The 26,913-nt window shown below is 40.0% G+C and overlaps 1 protein-coding gene across 1 annotated transcript; it reads left to right on the top strand.

Annotated features, from left to right (window-relative positions):
• Positions 1-22,423, top strand: NGLY1 (N-glycanase 1). The gene is made up of 12 exons (XM_009905437.2): positions 1-159; positions 2,476-2,590; positions 4,275-4,517; positions 7,407-7,566; positions 10,521-10,743; positions 11,524-11,645; positions 12,057-12,202; positions 12,380-12,490; positions 18,248-18,412; positions 19,568-19,756; positions 20,927-21,104; positions 21,596-22,423. The coding sequence occupies exons 1-12, from the start codon at positions 32-34 to the stop codon at positions 21,769-21,771; spliced, it is 1,956 nt and encodes a 651-aa protein (XP_009903739.1). The 5' UTR covers positions 1-31; the 3' UTR covers positions 21,772-22,423.
• The last annotated feature ends 4,490 nt before the right edge of the window (positions 22,424-26,913 follow it).

Genomic DNA, 26,913 nt, shown 5'->3' with positions numbered 1-26,913 from the left:
CTGCTGGCGGTGACGCGGCACGGACGGCAAGATGGTGGCTGCTGTGGGCTTCTCTTCCTCGGGGGTTTCCCCTGCTGTCAGTGAGCTCTGCCAGAACGGGCGGGAGATTTTCCTGGAGGCCTCGCGGCTGCTTCTCACCTACGCAGACAATATCCTGTGGTGAGCGGAGCCGGCCGGAGGCGATCTGGGTCGCCGCCCCGTCGGGCTCGGTTCGCGGGCCGTCAGCTGGGCGTTGCCGCAGGGTGTCTGGCCACCAGGTCCCCTCACTGCTGTGGCTGTTAGAAGCCTGCCGCTTCCACCACAGTGGCATCTACTGTCCGACGGCTCTTCTAGTGAGGAGCAGCTGGCGGGGCTCTCCTTCGCCTCCGAAGGTGGCTCAGGTGGTGGGGCGGGAGCCTGAGGAGCTGACCTGTCCCACCCCGCGGCCCGCGTTCTCTCCCTGGCCGTAACTCGCTGGGCTCGACAGTGCGGGGGTGCCGAGAGGTTCTGTGGGCGCAGCGGGCGGAGGGCAGGCGGCAGCGGCGTGGCAAGTCAAGCACTTTGAGAACAGAGCCTACTTGTGAATTTAGTGATTCTTGTTGGGTTACTAATGCAGCTTTGGAAGCAACTTATCTTAAGTGAAGCATCTTATTTCTGGGCTTACAGACAGACCATCTAAGAGATGAGGTGTATGATTCAATCTTGTTACATAATATCAAACTTCAGAAACATCTCTCTTCATTTTGTTGTCATTTCGTAGCTTGGATTTTTATTTTTGTATTTATTGCTGGTTGGCCTGCATTGACCCTCATTCTGCAAGCACTTAAAAATTAGTGGATGCATAACAAGTAATGCTAAAATAGTAACTGGATTTTTTTGTTTGTTTGTTTCCTTTCTTTTTCTGGCTTGGTAAGATTGTTATCAAGAGTTAATTTTAGTTGAATTTTTGGGAGGTGGCTCTGTAGGATCTATATACACACCAGGATGTATGATTGGCCTTGATATCTTCAAGCAACTCAAGATGTACAAGCTGCCATTCCCTGTCTATATCTGGTTTGTCGTGCGTTTGAAAAAGTAGTGCTGTGTGACAGAACGCGGGGGCCTGGGCTGACTTCTTTTAATGAAAGAAAAGAGAGAAGGCGTAAAAGAGTTAAAAGAAAAATGGAACAGAGGTAGTCCATCACAGAATGTTAGGCATTGGAAGGGCTTCAGAGATTGAGTCCAACATCCCTACCAAAGCAGGATCACCTAGGGCAGGCTGCACAGGAATGCATCCAGGCAAGTTTTGAAAGTCTTCAGTGAAGGAGACTCCACAACCTCTCTTGGGCAGTCTGTGCTAGTGCTGTCACCCTCCCTGTAAGGCGGTTCCATTGAGGTGGAACCTCCTGGGTTCCGGCCTGTACCCATTTTAACTTGTCCTATCACTGGGCACCACCAAAAAGAGACTGGCACCTTCACCTTGACACTCACCCTTCAGATATTTATAGACACTGATTAGATCCCCTCTAATAAGATCCCATCTCAGCCTTCTCTCAAATCTAAACAGCCCCAGGTCTCAGTCTTTCTTCATAGAAGGGATGTTGCAGTCCCATGTCATCCTTGTAGCTCTCCTTTAAAAGTAAAGAGACCACAGTAGCTTTACCCACATACTGGAAAGTTCATCATAGCTTCTGTAGTGGGTCTAAAACCACCCAGCATCAAGTGGAGAAGTTCAAATGAAATGCTGCTGGTTGGAGGGGTGCTTGTCTTTGTGTGTCACTGCAGACTAAGCCCTGCTGGCTAGGACTACAAACCATGTATTTCTGAACTTAAATTGTGAGCTAAAATTTAGAACCGGTCTGTAACTTGAAAAGTTAAATGCAGAAGGATGTGATACTGAGGTGCTGGAGTGTGTTGAGAGAATGGCAGCGGGGCTCATGAGGGGCCTGGAGCACCTGACTTAGAAGGAATGCTTGAGGGAGCTGGGATTGTTCAGCCTACAGAAGGGGAGGCTGAGGGGAGACATTAATGGTGTTTATAGCTACCTGAAGGGAGGCTGTAGTGAGGAGGGGACCAGCCTCTGCTCCTTGGTGACAAATGACAGGACTATAGGAAATGGTTACAAGCTGTGCCAGGGGAGGTTCAGGCTGGATGTTAGGAAGTAGTTCTTCACTGAAAGGATTATCAAACATTGTAATGGTCTGCCCAGGGCAGTGGAGTCTCCATCCCTGGAGGAGTTCAAGCAGCGTGTGAACCTGGCACTCAGTGACATGGTTTAGTGTTGACCCTTCAGTACTGGGTCAAAGGTTTGACTGGATGATTTTTGAGGTCTCTTCCAACCATATATAGTCTTTGAAGTAGGTCAAAGTTTTAGATAGGTGTCACATTCTATTTACATGGTGTGAATGAAATGAAACTTGAAAAGAAATTTCATACAAATTACTAAGCTCTAAGGTTCCTCAGCTTGGAAGTTTTTACCTAATTTGCAAACAGATCTAAAACTTTCAATTTCCTCAGGAATCCTTATGAAGAAAAATACAGATTTATTCGAATTGGAAATCCAGCGTTTTCCACAAGGCTGTTGCCAGTCAGAGGAGCAGTTGAGTGTTTATTTGAGATGGGATTTGAAGAGGTGAGTGTAATTTAATAATTTATGTAATTAAAGCTGGAGGTTTTTTCCCCTGCTTTTCCAGTTGTAAGAGACTAGATTTTAAGCCAATTGCTATCCTTGTTTGTAAGTATCTGCAGTTATCCAACAGAAAATTTAGATGAGAGTGCTTCAGATATCTGATGGAGCTAGAACTAACTTAATCTGTGAACTGCCATCTTTAAAAGTTGGGGTTCAGCAAATTCACAATGCAGCTGCGTGAGTACTAGTGGTGTTGTGACAACAGTGGGAGGCAGGAGACTATTGAAATAGTGGGAGGATAGTCTTGAGTGAATCTTGATTCTATTGCAGTCAAAAATCGTATTTTGGAAACTGTTTGGTGTCCTGAAATGGTCTTCTGTCTTGGTGATACTTAAACTGGCAAACCTTGTTAAGCTAGAAGTAGCCTTTGAATTACTGGAAATCTGGGGTGAAGAAAACCCCAAACAAATGCAAAACAAAAACCACAGCAAAATCCCACCAACCCCAAAAAAATTATAAACCCCTTTTGTTTAAGGGTGCAAAGCTCTTTCTGTCTCCTTGGATCTGTCTGTTTAATGGCATGCTTCCATATGGGTATGTACATTATGTTACTTAGGTCCAGCTGTCATGAGACCTCTGCCTTCTCTTCTGGTGATGTTAAGTAGTATAGTTGTCCTAATTAAAAAAAGAAAAAAGAAGTCTACTGAAATAAATGGTAATTGCAGAGGGAAAAATGGTCTATGGATTTATTTTCATGATGCACTCAAGAGATGACTTTTAAACACACCAGGTTTGGACAGGAGGTGTCCATGTAGCTAGCAAAGGACTCAGTAATAACAGTTACTTTAAACGTGCTACAAGTTCCTTCTCCCACCTCTGTCCTCTCTTTAGCCTCTACTTGACAAATCAGCTCTTTCAGCTCTTACAGTTAAAAAATGAGAAGGACACATTTGGGTTGATATATCTGTTTAGTTTTATGGTGATTCTGAGTGTTCAAGTGAAGCGCTGGCAGGTGACCTAAAGTAACTGGATTAACACATTGTCAGTTTAATAAATAGAAGTGCTGCAGCAGCAGAAACTGGAACTCTTAAATGGTGGAGTGTTTCAAGATACTTGTGCTTCTGGTAACAATTTCTTCATGTTAAGTGTGCTGATACTTTTCTTTAGTCATAATTACTAATATTTTGTTATACTGCATGTTACAATCAGATATGGGAACCCAGAAATCAAGGTGGGTACAAGTCTAAATAATAATAGGTTTTAGCATTTTTCAGATGGGAAGTACTAAGAGAGAACAGCATAGAAGAAAATTCCCAGCAGATGCTATTTCAGGGGCTTCTTTCCCTAACATGGGGTATCCTCCTGTGTTTCCTAGTGTTTCACTTCTGTACTGTGAGAACTGGGCATTTTTTGTTCATTTCTGTTGTTGCTTTCACAACATATGTCCATATACAGCTCCACAAAATAAGTAACTAGCAAAGCATGTTGTTACAGCCTTTTTTCTCTAGACTGACTGTAGGTTCTCTGTCTAATAGTTTCTGCTTTAAGTGACCTAATCTGAAAGCTGAATCCTGCCAAGACTTAGTGTACTAACTTCCAGACAATGACATAGCTGTCAGCAGTAGATTCAAACCACTGACTGGCTTAGACATGCGTTAATTGCTGAAATAATTTGTCTAAATTTCAGGGAGAGACTCACTTGGTTTTCCCCAAGGAAGCTTCGATTGAACAGCTACGTAAAATCAGAGACTTAATTGCTGGAGAGAGGAGCAGCAGACTGAATGAGTCAAATCAACACTATGTATCAGGATCCTCTCAAACTGTGAGCAGTGCTGAGACAGTTGCGCATCAGCCTTCAAGACCTGCTGACTCTGTTCTTGCCCTTGCCCGTCAGCAACCAGAAACATCGCCTGTGCAGTCTCTTGAAATGGTAATTATAACTTGAAAACTTTGTAGGTATGCTATTCCTGAATACAAAGAAGAGGAGTTAACTGTTGGGACAGGTTGCTCAAAGAGGTGATGTTGTTTCCAAAAGTGGGCATTTTCAAGACCCAACTAGATGAAACCCAGATCAACTTGATCTGACCTCATAGCTAACCATGTTTGGAGCAGGAGGTTGGACTAGAGGATTTTTTTTTGTCCCAATGGTTTCTGAAATTTTGAAGGGTTTTCTTCAGTCTTCTTGCAACTTTGCAAGAGATTTCATTGAAGATGTCCATAAATGTTTTATTGATATGGGTGTGTTTGAAAAAAAGAACTGATTTGTATTGGCAGGGAACAACAAGAAGGTGGGGGAAGCTGTGACTGGGGCTGTACACTGTGTTTGGCATTTGAGAGCCAGCAAAAGAACAGAAGCACAGCTGTAATGTTTGTAATTGTTGCTGGATGTTTCCATTCATGCATTATGACTTCTGTGTAGCCTGTATGGGCTTTCTTTGTCTCACGTGCAACTGAGAGACCGGAATTTAGCCAGGCAAGTTACTTAGGTTGTTTCTCTTGTCTGAGGTGCTGAGTTGAAGTTCTCTATCAAGACAAAGAGGCAGTCCTTTCATCTGATACTACCTGCCATGATGGCAGAAGGCTCCTAACACCTCATACCTTTGAAATATGAAGTTATGCCTTCTGATAGAATGTTCAAAGGCTACTCTGGTTGAACTTGCTACAAAGCTTTTCCCCTTAGAACTAGTGTCACTTAGGTCTTAAAGCTGGTGTAATATGAATCCTTCCAAAAGCCTGCTTGTCATTCATCCTTAAACAGAGTTTGTCTCTTAATTGTATCATCAGCATATTATTGAGGCTGAACTATAACATATTGTTTTTTCCAATACCTGCCCAAGGTCAGCATAGATAAAAGAAAAAGCATAGATAGCAGAACAAGAGGACACAGTCTCAAGCTGCACCAGGGGAGGTTTAGACTTGAAGTGAGGAGAAAGTTCTTCACTGAGCGAGTCGTTCGTCATTGGAATGGGCTGCCCAGGGAGGTGGTGGAGTCACCGTCCCTGGAGGTGTTCAAGAGGGGACTGGACGTGGCACTTGGTGCCATGGTCTAGACGTGTGGTCTGTGGAGACATGTTGGACTCGATGATCCTTGGGGTCTCTTCCAACCTTAGTTATACTGTGATACTGTGAGATTGAAGTGATGCCTTTTTGGGGAGAGAGAGGGAGGACTTGGTAACTCATTGTGACCCATAATATCTTCTGGGAAAGAAACTGTTGTAGGCACTTGAATATGGAGCCATTTAATTGTTACCGTGCCAGTAGCTGCCTTTAAAATATACTGTCTGCGTTTACTTGCTTAGTACTGGTCATAACTGGAGGCTTTAAAAGTTGTGTTGATCTTTCAGTGAGAAGAGTATTGCAAGTTTCAAGCTGATGCTTGTGTTCTGAAGCTAATCCTTCCTATTTGTGAAGTGGATCCAAACATAATTTGGTTTAGGTTATTACATCTGGTGAGCTCCAGGAAGGGTGAAATGAGTTTTGTTCCACTTCAGCGGTTATGAGGAGTAGAATAGAATAGAATAAACCAGGTTGGAAGAGACCTTTAAGATTATCAAGTCCAACCTGTCATCCAACACCACCTAATCAACTAAACCATGCAACCAAGCACCCTATCAAGTCTCCTCCTGAACACCTCCAAGTGATGGTGACCCCACCACCTCCTCGGGCAGCCCATTCCAATGGGCAATCACTCTCTCTGTGTAAAACTTCCTCCTAACCTCCAGCCTAAACCTCCCCTGTTGCAGCCTGAGACTGTCCCCTCTTGTTCTGTTGCTGGTTGCCTGGGAGAAGAGACCAACCTCTGCCTGTCTACAACCTCCCTTCAGGTAGTTGTAGAGAGCAGTAAGGTCACCTCTGAGTCTGCTCTTCTCCAGGCTAAGCAACCCCAGCTCCCTCAGTCTCTCCTCATAGGGCTGAGTAGGGAATGGTCCTGTAGTAACTGTCTATATCAAAATAATAACTCCTAATTTAAGTGCTCCCTTAAAAGAAGTTATTTTCAGAAGAGTTCTTGCACCTCTGTATTATGTTTGTTGCTAGCATTTCAGGAAAGTGGTGGATTTGTGATGACACAAAGTGTTAACAAAGCTAAATACTGAAGGTAATTTAGCAGTACTGCAGCCCCCTCCACCCCTAATATGTCAGAGTCTATTTTAAACTCATTTCACTTTCTGTGTTGTCCCCCTTTAAATAGGAGTAAACAATTTGCCCTCATACTATTACGAACTTTAGCTATTTAGTACATACGAGTGTACCTTACTGGGTGCAACATACAGTTGCCATTAAGTGGCACTGAGGGAAAGTGGCTGAAAAGATCAGTTGTTCTGGTTTGATGTCTGGTGAAAGACACTGTTTCGTATGTGGTCACAGGGCTGTCTGTAAAACTTACCAGTGTCGACCTGTGAGAGAAGGAAGCAGAAATAGTCAAGCGGTATTCATGAACGAGCAATCGAAAAGCTGAAAAGAATAAGAGTTCTGCAGAGTGGTGCAGTAGTGCCCAGGAAATGGTTTCCAGGTAAAAGGTCCCTAAAAGAAATAGAGAGCAGTGAGGGAGCAAGTAAGTAAAAGGAGGCATCTTTTCACCCTGAATCAGTAATTTTTTTCATTTTTAATACCATTTGGAATGCTTAAAGATTACAAGGCTGGCTTTACAGTTTAGGTGGTGGTGTCTGCAATTTTTATTCATATCTTTACAAATATTTCACCTGTAAAGAAATATGTAATGTAACTGCAAGTATAGAATTGTGACTGATACAATAAAATAGGAGGGCTTGGTTCTTCTGGAAATTGATAAATCATCTCATGACTGAAAATCCTCTTGCAGGCTGCAAATATCTTAAAAACACTTCAAACAAGATTTGAGCACCTTGTGTTGATGCATGAGAATCCTTCCATTCAGCAGAAGGCACTAGCTTCAGTTCCCCTCCAGCAATTGAGAGGGAAGGCTCAGGAAAAACTAGCACGAGCCATGGAACTGGACAAAGGTAATGACACCAAGTTAGAATGTATATGGAACTAGAAATATTCTTTCAAACATCAGGATCGTGCGTGTGCTTTAGTGTGTAGATTTGTTCATATGTCTTCAGGTTCCAAATGCTGTCTCTATGATTACTTTCTTCCTAGTTTTCAAATGTTCTCATCTCTCTACTCACTTCTGGGCTTTTTAAATTTAATTTTTATCATTCATTCTTTACAGCTTTGACTTAGAAATTTTTTGCTCTTAATTGTTTGAAATAGTAATAAGCAACGCTAGGGAAACAAATGGTCTGAATATACCATTACATTCTTTGCATCTAAAGTAGGTACTACAGGAGGAGGAGGGGAGCTTCTTGTTTGCATATTCATTGTTTTGAAGCTGTCAGAGTGTAATTTTTCCCTTCTGTACTACAATTCCAGATTCAGAATCAAATTTCAAAATGCCACTTCTCTTCTTAAGGTATATTATTTGTGACAGTTTGCTTGACACCTTTCCCAGACACAGCCTGATACAAAGAATCCCTTTTCTTGCTAATGTTTTAATGGCTAGGCTTGTGCCATTCTCTTGGAGCTAGAAGTGAAATACATATATAAATGTTTGTAGCATTGATGGTTAAAGTATGTATTTTCATAAATACAGAAGTTTTAACTGACAGACTTTTTAATGTTCAAAAATGTCATATTTCCATTTTCAAGTGACAGTTTTATATCTTTTTCAACAATATAGTGAAATTTAAGTTGTACAAGAGACACATTTCCCGCCCCCCCCCAAAAAAAAGAAAAGCTTCCAAGACCCCTTTTAAACCAGAAAATCATTTCACTGACTTTTTGATAGGAGACTCTGAAGCAATTCTGCTAACTTGATGGGAGTGTTGATTTCCAAACCAGAAAGAAAGCTCATAATTTTTATGAATGACTTTGTGATGTCGTCTGTAACCACACACTGATATGTAATTATGCCCTTGGCTTTAGGGAGCTTTCTTAGTCATTTATCTTTCTTTTCTTTTTTAGCTATACCGGGAAATAGGACACTGCCTAAACAAGTACAAGGCATTCTCATTCAGCAGTGTAGGACAATGCAATGGAGGAAAGAGGCTTAGCAGTAACAAATGGAAACTATTTACATTCCTTTAAATAGAGAATTCGAGAGAAGCATAGCTCTTAGACTCTGCTCTAATTCTGCTGTGCACATTATTAAAAGGGGGAAATAAGGAGGAGGGTAATGTTTCCAGATGCTTCTTTCCAAGCCATCAGGCTGAACTAGTCAAAATGACTGAAACACCACTTGCGATTGGCCACCAAATGGATTTAACTCTTTTCACCACCACTCTTTGGGCCCAGCCATCCAGCCATTGCTTATCCCAGGGAAGCATCCACCCACCCACGCCATGGGTAGCCAGTTTCCTCAGGAGAATGCTTTGGGATGCAGTGTCAAAGGCTGTACTGAAGTACAGGTAGACAACATGCACAGCCTTTCCCTCACCCACCAAGCTGGTCACCTTGTTGTAGAAGGAGGTCAGGATAGCCAAGCAGGCCCTGTCTTTCATAAATCCATGCTGACTGGGCTTGATCACCTCATTGTCCTTCATGTGCCATGTGATGGCACTCAAGATCTGCTCCATGACCTTCCCTGGCACTGAGGTCAGATTGACAGGTCAGATCCCCCCTTCCAGCCTTTTTTGTGGATGTTCATCATATTTGCTAGCCTCCAGTGAATTGGGACCACTCCAGTTAGCCAGAACTGCTTGAAAATGATGTAAAGTGACTTAGTGAGCAGTTCTACCAGCTCCTTTGGTACCCTTCTATCCTGGTTGGGCCTGCAGATTTTTGTGTGTCTAAGTGGTATAGCATGTCAGTAACCATTTCCCCTTTGATTTTGGGGGATTCATTCTGCTTCTCATCCCTGTCTGCTAGCTCAGGGGACTGGGTACCTGGAGAATAATTGGTATTACTTTTAAAGAATGATTCAAAGAAAGAATTTTGTGTATCAGCCTGTTCTCATCCTTTGTAACTGTGCTTCCCCCTGTGTCCAATAGAGGATGGAGATTCTCCTTGGTCTTCCTTTTGTCATTTATGTATTTATAGAAACAATTTTATTCCCTTTTATGGCAGTAACCAGATTAAGTTCTACTTCAGCTTTGGCCCTTCTAGTATTCTCCCTGCATAAACTCAAAACTCTTTCTAGTCTTCCTGAGTGGTCTACCCCTTCTTCCATAGGCCATAAACTTACTTTTTCTTACTGAATTCCAGCCAAAGCTCTCTCTTCAGCTATGCTGACTTTCTTCCTCTCTGACTCATAGCACACTGGGACAGTCTGCCCCTGCACCTTGCAGGTTTCCTACTTGCATGTCCAGCCTTCCTAGACTCCTCTGCCCTTCAGGACTGCCTGTCAAGGGACTCTGTCAACTAGTCTCTTAAACAGGCAGCAGTTACATTGACCCCTGGCTTTTCTTCCCTGAGAACAGAAAACTCTGCTGTTTAGTGATCATTTTGCCCAAGGCAGATGCCAGCCATCACATCATCTACACATCTTCTCTATTAGTGAATGGGTTTAGTGTGTGGCCTTCCCTAGTTGGCTTACTCACCAGGAATTTAGTTTCCATGCACTCCAGGAACCTCCTAGACTGTTTCCTCTCTGCTGGAAATGGGAGTGGAAAAAGAACACTTTTTTTCTAAAGCCCTGGAAGAACAGGACATGAGGAAACTCAACAGACTTCACTGTGTATCTAACTTGGATTAGGAATGCAATTTTTTGTTCTTCACGTGTACAGTTGGGTTTTATTCAGTCTTGAGAATGTACGTTTTCTCTTTCATGTGTTCTTAAGTAACATGGGAAGCTTTTTTAATAATGAGACTTAAAATATAATAAAGGCCCAGAGATGGAGATTTATTTAGTTGGACTTATCAGTATCTACATTTATGTTTCCGTTTGACCTAACAGTATGTTGTATACATTTTACAGGTGCACACATAAATGAAGAGGACTTCTTGTTGTTGGAGCTCTCACAGTGGTTTAAGAACGACTTTTTTCAGTGGGTAGATAATCTTCCCTGCAGGAGGTGTGGTGGGCAGACAGAGCCTAAAAGTGGCTACCTATTGCCTACTGATGATGAGCTAAGATGGAATGCCAGTCGAGTAGAAAATCATTACTGTAACCAGTGTCAGCTCTCTAATAGATTCCCAAGGTGAGCACACAGTCATTTGCTTTTGTTGGGGTTTTTTGTTTGTTGTTTTTTTCTCCTTGTCTTTCAAGAAACACCTTTGCATTTGTGTATTTATTAAACAAGTGATAAGCTGTTGGTTGGAAGATCAGAGAAGCTATTTTAAGTAACGCGATAGGATGGTTGCAGCGTTGGTTGCTGGTACACAGCAATGACCCGACAATTGCTGTACAAGATTAGAGATTTTTTTTAAATACATACCGCTTTCTTTTACGTGACCTTGTTCTGAATACTTGCCTGATCTTTCTTATTTTTTTAACTGTTAATTTGATAAAGTACAACTTCTGAGTAAAATATGTTAATGTTGCCCCAGGATATTGGTAGGGTTTTGTTATTTCAGGGAAATGTTCATTTCTATGGGAAAGCACAAAGGGTAATGCATGTCTTTGCTGAGGCTATAGGAAAAGAGCGAGTACCACACTTCATAGTATTTTTGTTTACTATCAAAAGGACCAGCTTACAAAAAGCATATTTTAAGATGAAATCTAAGTCAATTTTGAAAGCTGAAGGAGTGCAGATTAGTTTCAGTGCTGCCATAAGCATGATGGAGTTGTATGAGTCAATGTAAAAGTAGCATTCTACACACACTTATTTTGTAGTAAGGCAGCAATTTCTAATATGTTCTCTGGGCTGAATGGCACTGAAATCTGTTCAAATCATCCCAAGGACAGTCATGACATAAAGATTATGAAAGGTAAAATATATTTTTAATTATTCTCTTTGTGTTTTCTTTTTCTTCTGTAGGTATAACAACCCTGAGAAACTCCTGGAAACCAGACGTGGACGCTGTGGGGAGTGGGCTAACTGTTTTACACTGTGTTGCAGAGCTGTTGGGTTTGAAGCTAGATACGTCTGGGACTGTACAGGTACCAGTATTCTAGAATATTGTAATGTTAGTACAGACCTATGCAAAATCAGGTTATGTGTTTAATGGGTCTCAGATTATGTCAGCAATCAGGCAGCATACAGAGTTATGCAGTTCAGCTAACAAAGACAATATAAGTGCAATTTCCTATCTTGCCTGATGAGATACAGTTCTGCAAGTGAGGTAGATGATTGACTTCAGAATGACACAATCTTTAGTTGAGTCTAAAACTGTGATCCTAAGATAGAAAGAGAAAGCACTGATAACTCTTCTGAATGTAGATGAACAGAAAACATGTTCTTTCACCTGCTCTTCCATTTAATAACTCTGGAAAGAATAAAATATTCTGCAATACTACAAGTGAGGAGTTATCCTTATAATTAATTGTTTATTCTTGGACTGTGTTATATAGATCATCTGTGGACTGAAGTGTATTCTTCATCTCAGAAAAGATGGCTTCACTGTGATCCCTGTGAAAATGCCTGTGACAAACCTCTTCTCTATGAAACTGGGTGGGGAAAGAAGCTCTCCTACATAATTGCATTCTCCAAAGATGAGGTAGGAGTAACGATGTTAATAATAAACATACTTGCCTGGGGCAAACCTGGGATGTATTCCATCTTGGTGTGAGTTCCAGAATTGCTATGGGAAAACATATTTTGGTTAGCTAGCCTCTTTAAATGAAGTGAGATCCGTGGGAATTGTTGGTTTCTTTATTTTCTTCTTACGCTTAAGGTGGTTGACGTCACTTGGAGATACAGCTGTAAACATGAAGAAGTACTCTCTAGAAGGAAAGCACTCAGTGAGGCTACACTACGTGAAACTATTAATGCACTAAACAGAAAGGTATGTAGCTTTTCTTAAACGGATTTCTTGAAGTGACCTGTGTCTTACTATAATGTGAATGAAATGAATGAGTTTGGTAATCTGATAGGAAATGTCCGTGCACTATGGAAATAAGATGCTGCTAACTATACAGACCTCATTTTGTACTGAACGTGTAAGAATCGGTCACAGAGCTGAAATAAAGAATGGTATGTAAGAGGATTATTATATTCTCTCTTGCATAATCATGGAATCAACCAGGTTGGAAAAGACCTGAGAAATCATCAAGTCCAACCTATTACCTAATACCTAGCACTTCATGACAACTAAACTATGGCTTCAAGTGCCACATCCAATCCTTTTTTGAATGCCTACAGGCATGGTGACTCCACCACCTCCCTGGGCAGCACATTCCAGTGGCAAATTACTCCTTCTGTGAAGAGCTTTCTCCTCACCTCAAGCCTAAACTTCCCCTGGCACAGCTTGAGACTCTGTCTTCTTGTTCTGTTGCTGGTTGCCTGGGAGAAGAGATGAACCCTCACCTGTCTACAACCTCCCTTCAGGTAGTTGTAGACAGCAATAAGGTCTCCTCTGAGCCTCCTCTTCTCCAGACTAAACACCCCCAGCTGCCTCAACCTCTTCTCATAGGGCTTGTGCTCCAGACCCCTCTCCCCAGTCTTGCTGCCCTTCTCCCGACACGTTCAAGCATCTCAATGGCCTTCTTAAATTGCAGAGCCCAGAACTGGACATAAGACTCATGGTGTGGCCTAACCAGTGCTGCTTCTACAGAGGTAGAACGACTTCTTTGCTCCTACTGGCCACGTTATTTCTGATGCAGGCCAGGATGCCATTGGCCTTGGTCACTTGGGCACACTGCTGGCTCATGTTCAGCTGGCTGTCAACCAGTAGCCCTAGGTCCCTTTCTGTCTGGTTGCTCTCCAGCTACTGTGTGTATACACATACTGTGTGTGTATATTACTATTTTTTTTCCTTGGTGGCTTTAGCGTAGACCTGTGCATCAGTAGATGTTAAGAGTGAACTTCATCGTCTTTGTCACTATATGGCCTCCTTAGCTGAGCTTTTTCCACAGCAATAATACTGTAACTTGAGAACAATAGCATTTATTGTTATAAGAAATGTAGGCCTGATTTGTTTCCATTACTCTTTACAAGCTCTAGGAAAGGAGAGGCATGATTCACAGGCTGCTTCCAAGGCTTTCCAGAGGCTCAGAGCCACATGCACTGTTCATGCCTAACATCCCCAAAACACATGGAGCTATTTGCACCTACATATCACAGTCACAGAACGCAAGTGCACTCAATACCTATCTGCTAAGCTTTTACTACCCCCTGCTTGGGACAGAACGCACTTTTCTTGGCTTGGTATACTGAAACAGTGTGGTTCCATTTGGTACCCACTTCCTTCTAGGGCTAATTCCTGTGTGTAGAAACTAGTTCCAGTGCGGGTTCCAGCTGGTGGCTAAATAAACAGCTGAGACTTTTTCAGAGGCCTGTCGGTTTGAGAGTTGTAGCCACATTCTCAGAAGAGAAGAATTGGGCATGAAATTGTTTTGTCGGTAATGAAAAATTAGGGTCACAAAGTGGAGCACTGAGAAGGGTGCCCAGAGCAGCCAAGTAAAAGGAGGTAAAGGATCAGATAATCGAGTTGAGGAATGCATGCCCTGTTTGTGGAGTTGGAGAAATTTAATGGCACCCTCTCCAAGCAGTAAACCCTTCTAGCTAGAGAATTGATCTGAAGGGCCTTTATTCTCTTCTGCTCGTGATAGAAGCCAGTCATCAGGCTCTTCTCCAGCAGTTGTCCATTGGGGAGGAACATTGGAAATAGAGGCAATAGTAAGCTGAAAAATTACTCTGACGATATTGATGAAATCAGGAAAGAAGATGCAATTGAGTCACGGGCTGGCTTGTCTGACCTGCTTCTCACCTTGATGTCACCACAGGATCATGCTTATTCACTTAGAGTAAAAAAGTGCTGTGCTGTCTCCAACAAATGATGCTGCCTGTTGGTCTATGGTCACGTTTCTTCCTTCTTTCCACCTACTTCAGAGAATTATGCAGCTCATGACATTACGTGAGCACTGACGTGAGCTTCCTTTGTTGCAATCTATTCAGCAGATAATGGACATAGGCAGAGGTCCATGCTAACTTCTTTTCCCGTGGTCACCTAGAGGCTGGTTCCACACTAGGAGGGGTTGTAGTCTTGGTATCTTTTGATGCAGAGCTCCTACACCGCATCTTTCAAGCTCAATTCTTCCAAGTTACGACTCAAGAGAAACATGATACACAGTATACATTATCAGCAGCGCAAATGAAAATGGAACCTGAGATGGTGATCATTCTTTCCTGCCTAAAGAAGAATTGCCACAGCTGTTATTTCTCTGTGTCTGTGTTTAGTGACCAGATGTTGTGCTGCAGATGAGATTCTGATGTCTGCCTGTCTCAAAGTCCAGGATTCTTCCTGGAACTATTGGGCAAAATTAACATTTGCTTCTCAAGTGCCCCAAGTAGGACTTGTTCTGACACATGTTCAGAAGGTTAAAAGAATCAAATAGTTTTATTGTTCAGATCGATGGAATTGCTGGTGACAAATTTACTGACTGCAAGATGTTGATAAATCTTGAGTAACATCCAACTAAGTTGGAGACACAAGTCTTTGCAATCACTCTGATATAAAAATAGAGATGCAGCAAAACTTAAGCTGTATGTTGAAGGTGCAATTCTTACCAAGAAGGGCGTCCCTTTCTTGGGTGGAGGAAAAGGAGCACAGCCTGTTGACTGTCCTCAACCACACCGGTAATAGGTACCTGTGCACACGCTTGCTGCAGCTGCTGCTGTTGAGAGATGTTCCTTTTGTGGATTTTGTGACCTAGACTTGGCTGTTCCTGCATTCTAAGTGACATTTTAGCATGACCTAGGAGGAGAGCTGAGTATCATAGTCACCTGTCGTCAGCATATACTCTTTTTTTTCTCATTAGCATACTGAGGGGTGCCAACTTCAGTATTAAAAAATGGAGTTGTTGAGGCAAAGGTCTTTGCTCAGTCACTCTGGCCCTCAAAATCTGTTTTGAAGTTGGGTGTTCATTATTTTATCCTTTTTGTAAGCTTTATGTAAAACAGGGATGTCTTGTCTCCATAAGACTCCCTCCCTCAGCTCTGTGGCAGGCTACCTTTGTAAATCTTCATTTTACACAAGCACCTGGCGATGGTAAATTACCTCAGTCCTGAAGGATGCTAAATCAACTTGCCTTCCTGTCCCATGGTAAACAAGGCAGTTATCACACGCCAGACAACACCTGAAAGGATCTTGGGGGACTTGGTGTTAGATGGAAAAGAGGCAAGGATAGTTTATCCAGTATACACTATTTTACTTCTCAGAAACCCTTTTATTTGGGTCAGGCATTCCTAAATTATATTAATTTATAGTACTATAGCACACCCTGACTACAAAGCTTTTTTTCCACCTATTTTGTATGAGCAGTGCCTCATTTCAGGAGGAGGACCCTGAACTTCCTGCTGCTGTCATTGAAAATTGGGTGGTTGGAGAGGGAAACAGCTTCTTTTAATTTGCTGCAGATGTTATTACACTAATGCTTGTGAATGTTTATAGCTGCAGCCAGGTCAGCTCTTAGAAAGAAAACTACTACTCTAGTTTGAATTACAACCATTTTGTGGTTATTGTTGTGAGATGCATTAGTATTCCTTGTTTAAAGGTTTAAAATTTCTACCCTCAGATCATCTGTTGCTTACCCAGCAACAGATGGGTGAGTCCACTTAAATCACAGGTGTGACTTAAGTGTCCTTCAGGAACCATCAACAGTGCAACTCGCATGTGATGCAGGGCTAGTTTAAAGCTTACAGTTTGCAGTCCTTCTTCCTTCTTACTCCCTTTGTCTGCCAAAGAATTGAGACCTGTGTGTGTATAGAGGGTAACAGAAAACCAGGAAGTTTGAACCATAGCAATTGGTAATGGAGTTCTTGGAATCCATTCTAGTGCAATGTTGTTTGTAGGAAATGGACAGCACGGGCACTGTTGATCTCTGCAGTCTCAGTGTTACATATGCCTTGTGTGCTGCTAGCGGTTGTATGCCAGAGTCCACTGAGTGGGGGGAGGTGACAAGAATTAGTGTGTTTGTACTCTCTACAGTTCAGGAGTTTACTCATGTTTTTGTGTTGTCCATGAAAGAGGCCTACCCTTTTTGAGTTGAAGTGCTGTTCTTTAGCAGGATTTTGTTCACATACTTTTACAACACAGCAAGGGCAGATGCTTTGCTGTGGCATTGCTAATTTCAGCAGCGATCACCCCAACACTGGATTTCCTTACTTGAATGTGGCTCACAGAAAATTGTAGGGTAAGCGATATCAAACTCCTCTGAGCTGGCGTGACATCCGTAGTACTTCATATGGAAATGCTAAGTGCCCAGTCAAGTGTTCCATTCAGGAAGGCCTGGTGTTTCATGAGGAGGTCCTGGACTTACTGCTTGTCATCTGTCAGCAGAAGCAGAGGTGTATTGTCCCCTTGCTGCATTAGAACTGGTATTTGGCAGCTGGAATTTGTTCACTTGGAGCTGTTTCTCATAATTTCTCTGTATCTGCATTCCATTAGCGTTCCATGTTGTCTGCAACCAAAGTCTTTCAAATCCCTCTGTTTTGATCCCTAACAGCAAAACTTTCTGCGGTCAGAACTGCTTTTGACATAACTGGAACACTTACTGGCCTGGCATTTCAGGCCTTAGTGTGCTGAGTGTGCATGCCTTGGGCAATCACTAAAACAGGGGGGAAAAAACCAAAAACATACCAGCCAAACCCAGATGTGTAATTGTTTGTATACTCAATGTTGAGCTTCATTTTCCAACCCTGTGTGGTATCCAGTCAAGAAACAGAGCTTCACCTACCAGCTCTGTATTTGTGATGTGAAAATTGTGGAGACAAAATCCCCAGCCTCTCAATGATTTTTATTGCCATCATTGTATGCCATCATTGGAGGTTTTCAGGAGAAGACTTGATGGGGTGCTTGGTGCCGTGGGTTAGTTGTTTAGGTGGTGTTGGATTGGTTGATGGGTTGGACGCGATGATCTTGAAGGTCTCTTCCAACCTGGTTTATTCTATGTATTTTATTCTTTAAATAATTGTCCATATTTTTATTCATGTGAGCAAATAAAGCATTTTATGTAATTCTTTCTCTTTTCCACTCATACACCTGCAGGTGTAAGTGATTCATTTTTCTCAGATTTCTGCTAAGTTAATGTCATAGTTCGTTAATGATAGAATCACTCACTGTGAAATAACTCTTTCAGAGACCAAATCAATCTCTTGTTGGGTATTGATCATAAAACCAAGACTGTCCAACCAAATCACTCTTAGAGAAGAAAAGTTTGACCCATACATTATGCTTGCTGTCTCTTTCCCCAGATAATATCAAAACCAGTTAAGGTATAAAATACCTCTGAGTGGTTATTAAACATGAAAGTATTTGATCATCCAAGCAAAGGTATAAGAAGCACAGCACAAACATTATCTGAAAAGAAAAACACAGTTAATGCATGCAGGTTCAAAGAAAAAGCACCTCTGTCCAGTACTCATGCAGTTATGACTGATTTGTATTTGCACATGTAGAATAAGATTAATGCTTCGTACAGCCTAGACTTTGAGCGTTAGTCTCGTTTTTTTCAACTTTTTTTTCTGTCTTGGTGTCAGTCCAGAGCAGAATTACAAATACTGTTTTTCTGAACTTTTTACTCTTTCTTAAATGTATTTTCAGAGACAACAATCTTTGTCAGAAAACAGAAAAAGAGAACTCTTAGAAAGAACCATTGTAGAGCTCGTTGAATTCATTTCTCCTAAAACACCAAAACCTGGAGAATATGGTGGAAGAACGTCGGGTTCAATGGCTTGGCGAGTAGCCAGAGGTGAAATTGGTTCAGAGGTACTTAACTTTCGCATTGGTGACCATCTTAGAGGTAGCTAGCTAGAAATTCTGTGATGATGGTCAGGGGAGGAATAGCACTTCATGGTAGATAACCTGCATAGTTCAAACGTGGAGACTTGCCAAAACATGAAGTGCAAGTTTGATAGGAGTTGAAGAGAGGTCTACAAGTAAATCTGAGGATTGATGTTGAGCTGTTGATTCTAAAAATGTGTTTGAATTCTTGATCTAAAATTAGTCTTGCTCTTAAAAGTTAATTAAAAATACTTTTTTTTTCTTTTTAATTAATTCTAGTATGACACAACTAGAAAGCTTAAGACGGTTGAAAGTAGTTGGGAAAACTCTAAAAACATTTTATTTGTGTTACTATGGAGGTAGGACCTGCTTTTATCAAGAAAACAGTGTGAGAGCAGTTAAGATTGTGAATGGAATAGTCTTTGAAACTCGAATCTCGTGTCTGTTTTTGCCTGTTTCTGGAAGCAGGAGTTTTGCTTTATGCTAAGATACAGTTTCCCAGGACCATAGCATGCAAAGATGTGACTTACCTCATCACTCTTTCCATAAATTTTCTGGTGAACTTCTCGTGTGGAATGACTGACAATCCTAAATAGAACCAGTGAAGTGAAATTAGTGAGCTTCATAGGACTGCTTAAGTCTGAGAAACTTTTAAGATTTCACCATAGTTTAAACTAATTTATGCTTTGTTGAAACTCCTAAGAACAATGACAAATCTTGGTTGCTTGTTTGGTGGTTTAAGTTGATTTGTCACAGAATTACATTTGCTATTCAAAATAACCAATTACTTATTAGCTGTACAAGATCTAGTCAACATAGAAGCTATTCCTAACATGTTAATATCTTACGTAAATTTGATAATTTTGTCTTACTTTGTTAATAATTTACTTCTAAAAGTAATTGTATAAGTGTTAAAAAAAAAAAGTTACTGCTCCTCTCTGGGAAAGGTACAGGTCAGCTGCAGGAAACTGGTCTAAAACTTTCATTTTGCAGAAATGCTTTTGTCCGTGATGTGTCCTGAAAATTACTTTTTCCAGTTAGATGCAAAACTGAGTTGGGAAACCATAGCATGCTGTTTAAAAGTAACTTAGTGAAGTGTCTTGGGCAATGAAGGTGCTTGGGTTTTTTTTCCTTTTTCAGACAAGAAAAGAAGTGATTTTTGTTCCTTCCGAAAAAGAGAAGACATCTAAACACTTCCACCTCATCTACAATATAGTAGAAGATAGTTATACTCGGATTTCCAACAATAATGAAAAATTAAGTGGCTGGGAAGCAGGTGTTTGGAAGGCAGAGTCTATCTGGAGGAAGATTGAAACAGATTGGAAAGTAGTAAGGATAACAATTATTAAAAATAAAACATCATACTTAAAAATACAGTTAACTCCAATGAAATAGAAAACCCTTGCCAGTGTTCGGCATCAAAACCTCCTCTGATGCCCATAGAATCTAGCTGATGTTAGTAAATATTACTCTTGATCTTCAGGTAAGATTGCCATGTGAGTTAAGAAACTAGAAATAAATTTAATTTGTCTTTCAGGAAGTGACCAGATTTTTTAGCAGATAGGTAAAATCCATGTTGAAGTACCACATTTTAGAGAATGGTATCCTTCTTACACTCTTGTGCACGTGCTCAAACACTATTCTATTGAAAATCAGAATAGCTTTATAGTGTGTTTTATGTCTTTGATCATTGTTCTTTCCACATTAAAAACCGAAGAGCTGTGGAAGTCCATTCAGTATGACATTAATGCACAGAATTTGGATGAATTTTCTTACCTAAGGATTCTGAAAGGATCATGGCAGTTTTGACTCTTTAATCTGTAATGTCTGTTACTGTGGTTTGCTGATAATAGACTTGAAATGATCATCACCTGCTTATTACATAATTCTTCTAAGAAGGCATTGTAATTTTACTGAATGTTAACATGGGCCTGACTGTTCAGTCAGGTGGAGTTTAGAACAGCATTGGGACTACACTAAATTATGCAAATCTTAACAGTTCAGGTAATGTTAATGTGTGATTTGCTTTAATCCAGACATGTCAAGTCCTAGGAGAAATAATATGCAGCCAGATCTGAAGAATCTGAAACACTTATTAGTTTTCTTCAATACCAGACAACCAAAGTGTACGAGCCAGTGCACTTATATGAAAACCCCAGAAATCTGGTTTGTTGTTGGGGTTTTGGTGGTTTTTGGTTTGGGGTTTTTTTTTTTTTTGTAATAATGAACTTAGATACTTTTATGTCTTAACTTTACCAAGCATGTTGTGATAGATCAGTGTTCCCTAGTGAAAGACTATGAACATGTATGATTACCTAACTGTGGAACAGTCTTAAGGATTCAAAATGAGATATGTACAATATTGTACTGTGCACAGTTTTAGAGGTTCAGAAGCTTGAGAAGAAGGAACGTGTGCTGTTGTAAGATTTTTGTCCTTGTTGCAACAATTAATTTGTCATGACAGTTTTCGACATACTGACACTGTCTTTCTCTTTTTAGGTTTATCTAGCCCGGAAAGAAGGGTCATCCTCTGCTTCCATCAGCTGGAAGTTTGAGTGCAAGTCAGTCGGTCTAAAAATAGATACTGTTTCAGTCAGGACCAGCAGCCAAACGTTTCAGAGTGGAAGAATAAAGTGGAAACTTTGCTCTTCAACAGCAGAAGTTGCTCTGACAGGAGGTAAGTGTGAAATTTAGATAATGAATTATTTCATGCAGCAGTGGTTGATATGGAGAGAGACCTGAGCAAATACTAAAAATGAAGTGCAAATGCATTCTTACTTTTCTGCCTCCATCTCAGAAGTGTGAAGAAAATATTGTACATTTAATCAAAACTGGTACAGAACCCAGTTGGATATATGCAACCCTACCTGCAACAGAGCATGGTTAGCAAGAACATGGTGGCTATAAGATACTTGCGTGTTTTACTAGAAAGGCTCGATGCCTCTGAGTGGTGGCCTCAATCTTGACTAGGTCCTTTGAGCAGGTGCATTAAAAAAAAATTAGAAATTTGCAGATGATTTTTCTCCTGCCACTGAGGGACAGATGAATTTGAGTAGCTGCAACTGAGAATGCTTATTCATTACAACACAGCATTTTTATTGTGCATTCTAGCATTATGTGCTATCTAGAGCATTGATTTACTGAACCGCTTACCTTTTCCTCCAATAGATAAAAATCTTTGCTCCTACTCGGATTTTTCTGGTGCGACAGAAGTTACATTGGAAGCAATTCTAAATGGAGGGGATGGTGAAGTTGCATGGCAACACACACAATTGTTTAGAGAGAGCTTAACAGGATGTGGAGAAAACTGCTTGGAGATAATTGTAAACCTCAGTGACCTCTGAGAACTTGAACTGAGGAGATGTACTTTGAATCCCTTGAAGATGTTATACTGCGGATAGGACATGAAGATTTGGTTGGTGGCCTCTGTTCATCCTGCTGGCAGCTTATTTTCTGTCTCACTGCTTCCATTTAATCAGTTTGAAACTGCATGTGTATTGAATAGGTAAACATCACAATGAAAACCTCTCCCCTTAAAAAACAAACCCCAAAACTAAGGGATTGAACCATATTAAATACCATTTTCTTCAACTTTGATTAAACAGAAACAGTTTTTAGTGAGCAAAACCATGATCTTAAGTGCACAGAGCAATTGTAATTGTTTTTCATTTGGAGTTCAGAGTTGGTTTGCTGAGGTTATTTTCTAATCTTCTTGGAAGAACTGTTTTAATTCAACTTTTCAATTACAACAGATGCTTCTGGTTTTAAAATATTTTAAAGAAAACTTAGATATTTTAAAAGATAAATGTGATTTTATCTAATAACCAGAAGAGCTGAAACTTACCTTGTTAGGTATTTTAAGTACTGAACTTGCATTTAACTCTACAAATGTTTGGAAATACGATGATCTGCCAGGAAAATAAACTAATTATGAAATAAGTGTTCATTATGTACATAAATTTGTCATGGCTTATGATATGAAATTGAGCCTTAAAACTCACTTAAGAACATATGAATTTTTTTTCCTACAAAAATTAATAATAGATAACTCATTATAAATACTTCTTAATGGTATGAATTCAGGTTTGCCCACTTCTTAAAAGATTGATTAGAACTAGGTTGAAATCATTTTAATAGCTATCGAGTTCCATTGAATGCTATACCCAAATTTGATATAAAAGTAAATGCATCTTTTCTGTTTGTTAATACAGTGTTTATGTTTCTTTTCATTCACTATAATAAAAACTGCCACCTAGGAAATGTCAGCTGTAGCAGTACTGTGGATAAAGATTGTTCAGATGGGATAGTCCTTATCAGAGAACTCAAGGAAGGCCATATGGGGCTGGATTGCACAAGAAACTTTCTATTACAGGTCTACCACACAAAGCTCAAACTGCAGGTTTATTTTTAAATCAGTGAAAATTAAGGATTATGTTCTCAAGATCAGTGTTTTAAAGCTTTCAGTTCCTTTTTCTGACCATTCCTACTGCTGTATTAATTTGAAATTAGGTAAAAATCTGTGCATTGAAATAAGTGCTTTGCTGACCTCTCAACACATACAAGCAAATACAACATTGGAGATTTTATTAGGAAACTGTGTAAGCACAGTGACAGTAGACATTAAAATTAGACATCTTAAAAAGTAGTAGATTATGGAAGCTCAGGAGTGACAGAATGGTGTATGATAGATTTCTTTCTTTTTCTACTTTGCTTGAGAATGTAAATTGGTAGTCTGAGGAGGGTTAGAGAGTGTCTCACGCTTTTAACACGGAACAACGTAGTGAGAGGGAGCTGAAAGGAAGTATATGTTCATTGACACTTGACTAATGCAAAGCATATTTGCTAGTCTGCATTCAAAACTCCTCTTGTACTTAGCTTCACCTAAATGCAAGTTCTGAGATGGAGAGAAAGGTATTTTGGTCTGATAGGTGCTATGTTGGAGGGGAAGAAGACAAAACAATAAAAATACTCAGGAACACCAAGCAAGAAATGTTTCCACTTCATCATTTTGATAGCTGGAAGAGATACCACTTCAAGACAAATTGTTTCTTGCATTGCATTATTTAAAATAGAGGACTATGAGGAATTGCCAAATTGATAATTTGAAAGTAGAAAGCAGAATAAATTTTAACGTAGTAAGATAAAAGTAATTTTCTCACAATTTTGGTCACAGTTTCTTGGGGAAGCGTAGTAGCTGCTGATAACTTAATGAAATCGTTCACTCAAACTATAGAGTAGTTGAAGTCCATTATTAAAATGTTTGAATTTATTTGATTGGCAAGCCATGTTTTTAGTCTTTTCAAGAACTACTTCTGTATTTGAAAGATCAGATGTTGTTTTGGGAAAGAATTAATGAGTGGAAAACTCAGATTGAATAAAACTCATCTGAAAAAGTTAAATGAAGCTCGTTTAGGTGTCTCTTGGAATGCCCTATAAACTGTGAACTTTTTGTCTCTCCCACATAATCTGTTTTAAAGGCTCTAATTTTCTCTGTTGCTCAGTGCACTTTTAACAAATTTTTATTCAGTTTTTGAAATCTGAGGTAACTTCTCATCAGTAGTTGCTTAATTATTAACATGAATTTGAAATGTGGTGGGAAGATCTGTGCTGCTCTGTGTTCTACAGGTGTGGGTATTAAGTCATGGTGGCAATAATATGGTATTGGTTGAGTTGTACGCAATGTTGATCTGGGCATGTGTAGCTAAAAGTCAGTGCTTACTCGGCTTCTTGTAAGTTTAGGGAAGAGGAGGTTAAATGGGGAAAGAGGAAACCCTGTTACCTGCAAACATATGGTCTGATGTCAATGTTAGTAAAACCAGCAGCGTTCTCTAGAATTCAGTTTAGTCTGATGTTATTAAAAGAATTACCATTGTGCCATAGGTTCCAAAGCTGTACTGGGATGCAACAGTGACATCTTTTCCATCAAATTTCATACAAAGCAAATGCTATACTATTCAGTTAATGCTTGCAAACTGATTTTTGAACTGTGTCTTTTCCAAAAGAACTAGGTGAGAGAGCCTGTGCACAGAATTCCTCCTTTCAGACAGACATCTGGTGTACTGCTCTGGTGTTGCTCTACAGTTGCTTATTTCTTCATACCCTGTTTTGACTCTGAGAATTGCACTCAGAATAGCAATCATTAGTGCCAACACAAATTTGTAGTAACAATTTCCTATGCCCCAGTAAGTTGCTGGGGAAAATATTTATTTAAAACACGTGAAGGAAGCCCCTTGTAGGCAGTGTAGAGATAAAGCACAGGGTTTAGCAAACTTCAGCATAAACTGCATACTTGTGCTGATGAGTAGGTAATGAGAATTATCTTTTCTGATCCTGTGTGATGATTACTCATTGCTTTTTACTTCAGTTCATGAAGGATTTTTCATATGTAGTGGCTTAGATGTGAGATATAATCCCCATTATATGCAACATCAGGAAATGTAGAACACTAAAAATAAATTGTGCTTGTCTCCATAGCAGAGTGGAATGAAAACAGATGGTAGGAAGCGCATATGGCTGCCAGAAGCTGGAAACAGCCACTTGGAGAGTTCTTGCAGTTCAAGACAAGCCAAAACAAAGGAACTCCAAGGGGAGCACAGATTGTTCCAGGTGGACACCAGGGTATCTTGTCTTCCGTGCCCATGCTCCCCATCTCTCTACCTTTGGTTGCTTAAGCTAGGAATGGAACTAGACTTACAGTTAAGAATTTTATGTATCTTCTTAGTGTTTGTGAGAAAGATACTATTTAAAATAAATCTCTAAATTCCACCAAAGCTTCAAACTTCTGGGTTTGGATAAAGTATAAGATTTTGCCAGTGTTCTGTGAGCAATTCAACAACTTCAAAAAAAATGTGTCAATGTCAACAGAATTTCAGTATCGTTGCTTCACATCTACGGAGGGTTGGAAGGAAATTGCAGATAGGTCTATTCCCTCAACTGTGTTTAAGGAAGTCACCTAAGTCCTATCTATACTTTGAAGATTGTTTTAAAACTTATTCAGCGTTATTGGCAGTAGTTCAGCTTACTCTGTGGCCATCCTTTAAGGTTTTTGTATTTTAATGGGGTACTATTGTTGCCAGCAGTGCTTCAGATTTTGTGGCTTATGGCCTCTCTAAACAGTAGTCAGTGATACAGTTTGTATATTGCTGCTCATCTATTGTGTTCTCATCACAGGTAGAATGAGAAAGTAAAAGCACTGATATCTAGGATAAGATTATGTGCTTTATGATAATCTTGAATATTTAACCCACACAGAATGGTAGTAAAGTGTCCAAAAGAAACCCAAAAAAGAAAAAGGAAAAGGTCTTTAGTAGGTCGATGCAATTTCTCCTCAGAAATTAGTAATTTCAGGAGCAGAATTTTACGACCCTTCCATCCTATAATATGGCACTCGAGAATGACCAAATTAATAAGCAGCCTCACGTATGTGTATTTTAGTGTACAGATATTGCAAGATGTGTGAGGGTCTAAATGTGACTGCCTGTCTGAATAAGAGAACAGCTTCTTGTCTTTTGCTTAGATTTTTATGCTTATTCTTGGTCTTTGGTTTTTTTTTCTTTTTATGGCAAACTTTATAATTAGGCTGTGAGCTTCGTTTATGATCAGGCTGCTTCAATATCTGTAGTTTTAGCTTTTTCTACTTGTTTCTGTCTCATTTAAAATGCACTTTAATTTGCTTTTCATTTATATGGAGGATTGGAAAATATACTATGATGAGTTTGTTAATTTACTTTGTAAGAGGAGGTGAAAGAGATCAAAAGTATACAAACTTGGCAAAAAAAAAAATCTACCACAATAGTAAATAAAATTGGTGACACCCAGAAAACAACAAAAACTACCAGGACTTAATAAAATTTAATGGACTACATAAATTAGTGCTGGCAAAAGTAACTTCCATGACTGACCCCGTTCTTGAGGTGTTTTTGTATGTGCTTATCTATATTTAGGTCATGGAAAATTTTCTGTAAAAGGCAAATGCTCAAAATATTGAATAGCTGTTTTTGAAAAGCAATCTAAGATGTAAAGAACATTAATTTTTAAACACTTTTAACTAGTTAACTAAGCTACAGAAAGAATTCTGAAATCAAGAACAGGCCCTCCCCTGCCAAATTAAATACACTCTCCTCTCCTAATTAAATACAGCTGCTTTTTCTGCTTTTTTGCCCCATGTTGGGCACCAATTGGAATATTATGGTTTTAGTGCCCTAACCCATTTCTCCTCCTGCCTCCTCCCTCCCCTCTTACCAAGAGATAAGACAGGGAGGAAAAACAAGGTGGGGAGAGTTTTCTAATTGACTCATAGAATATTTTGCTTCTTCACTAAAAGGTACCAGATTACATGAATATATATATGAAAGAGAAAAAAGGGAAAGGGAAAGTACAGTCCAGAACCCAAAGCCAAATGACAAATGCACTGGGAAAGTGAGAGAGCAACCCAAACCCCCCTGTCCAGGATGCTAATGCCCTAGAGTGGTGGAATGTCATAAATG

The sequence above is a fragment of the Dryobates pubescens genome, chromosome 4, assembly GCF_014839835.1.
Source record: "Dryobates pubescens isolate bDryPub1 chromosome 4, bDryPub1.pri, whole genome shotgun sequence".
Classification (NCBI taxonomy): domain Eukaryota; kingdom Metazoa; phylum Chordata; class Aves; order Piciformes; family Picidae; genus Dryobates; species Dryobates pubescens.
This window is presented reverse-complemented; position numbering and strand designations above follow the sequence as displayed.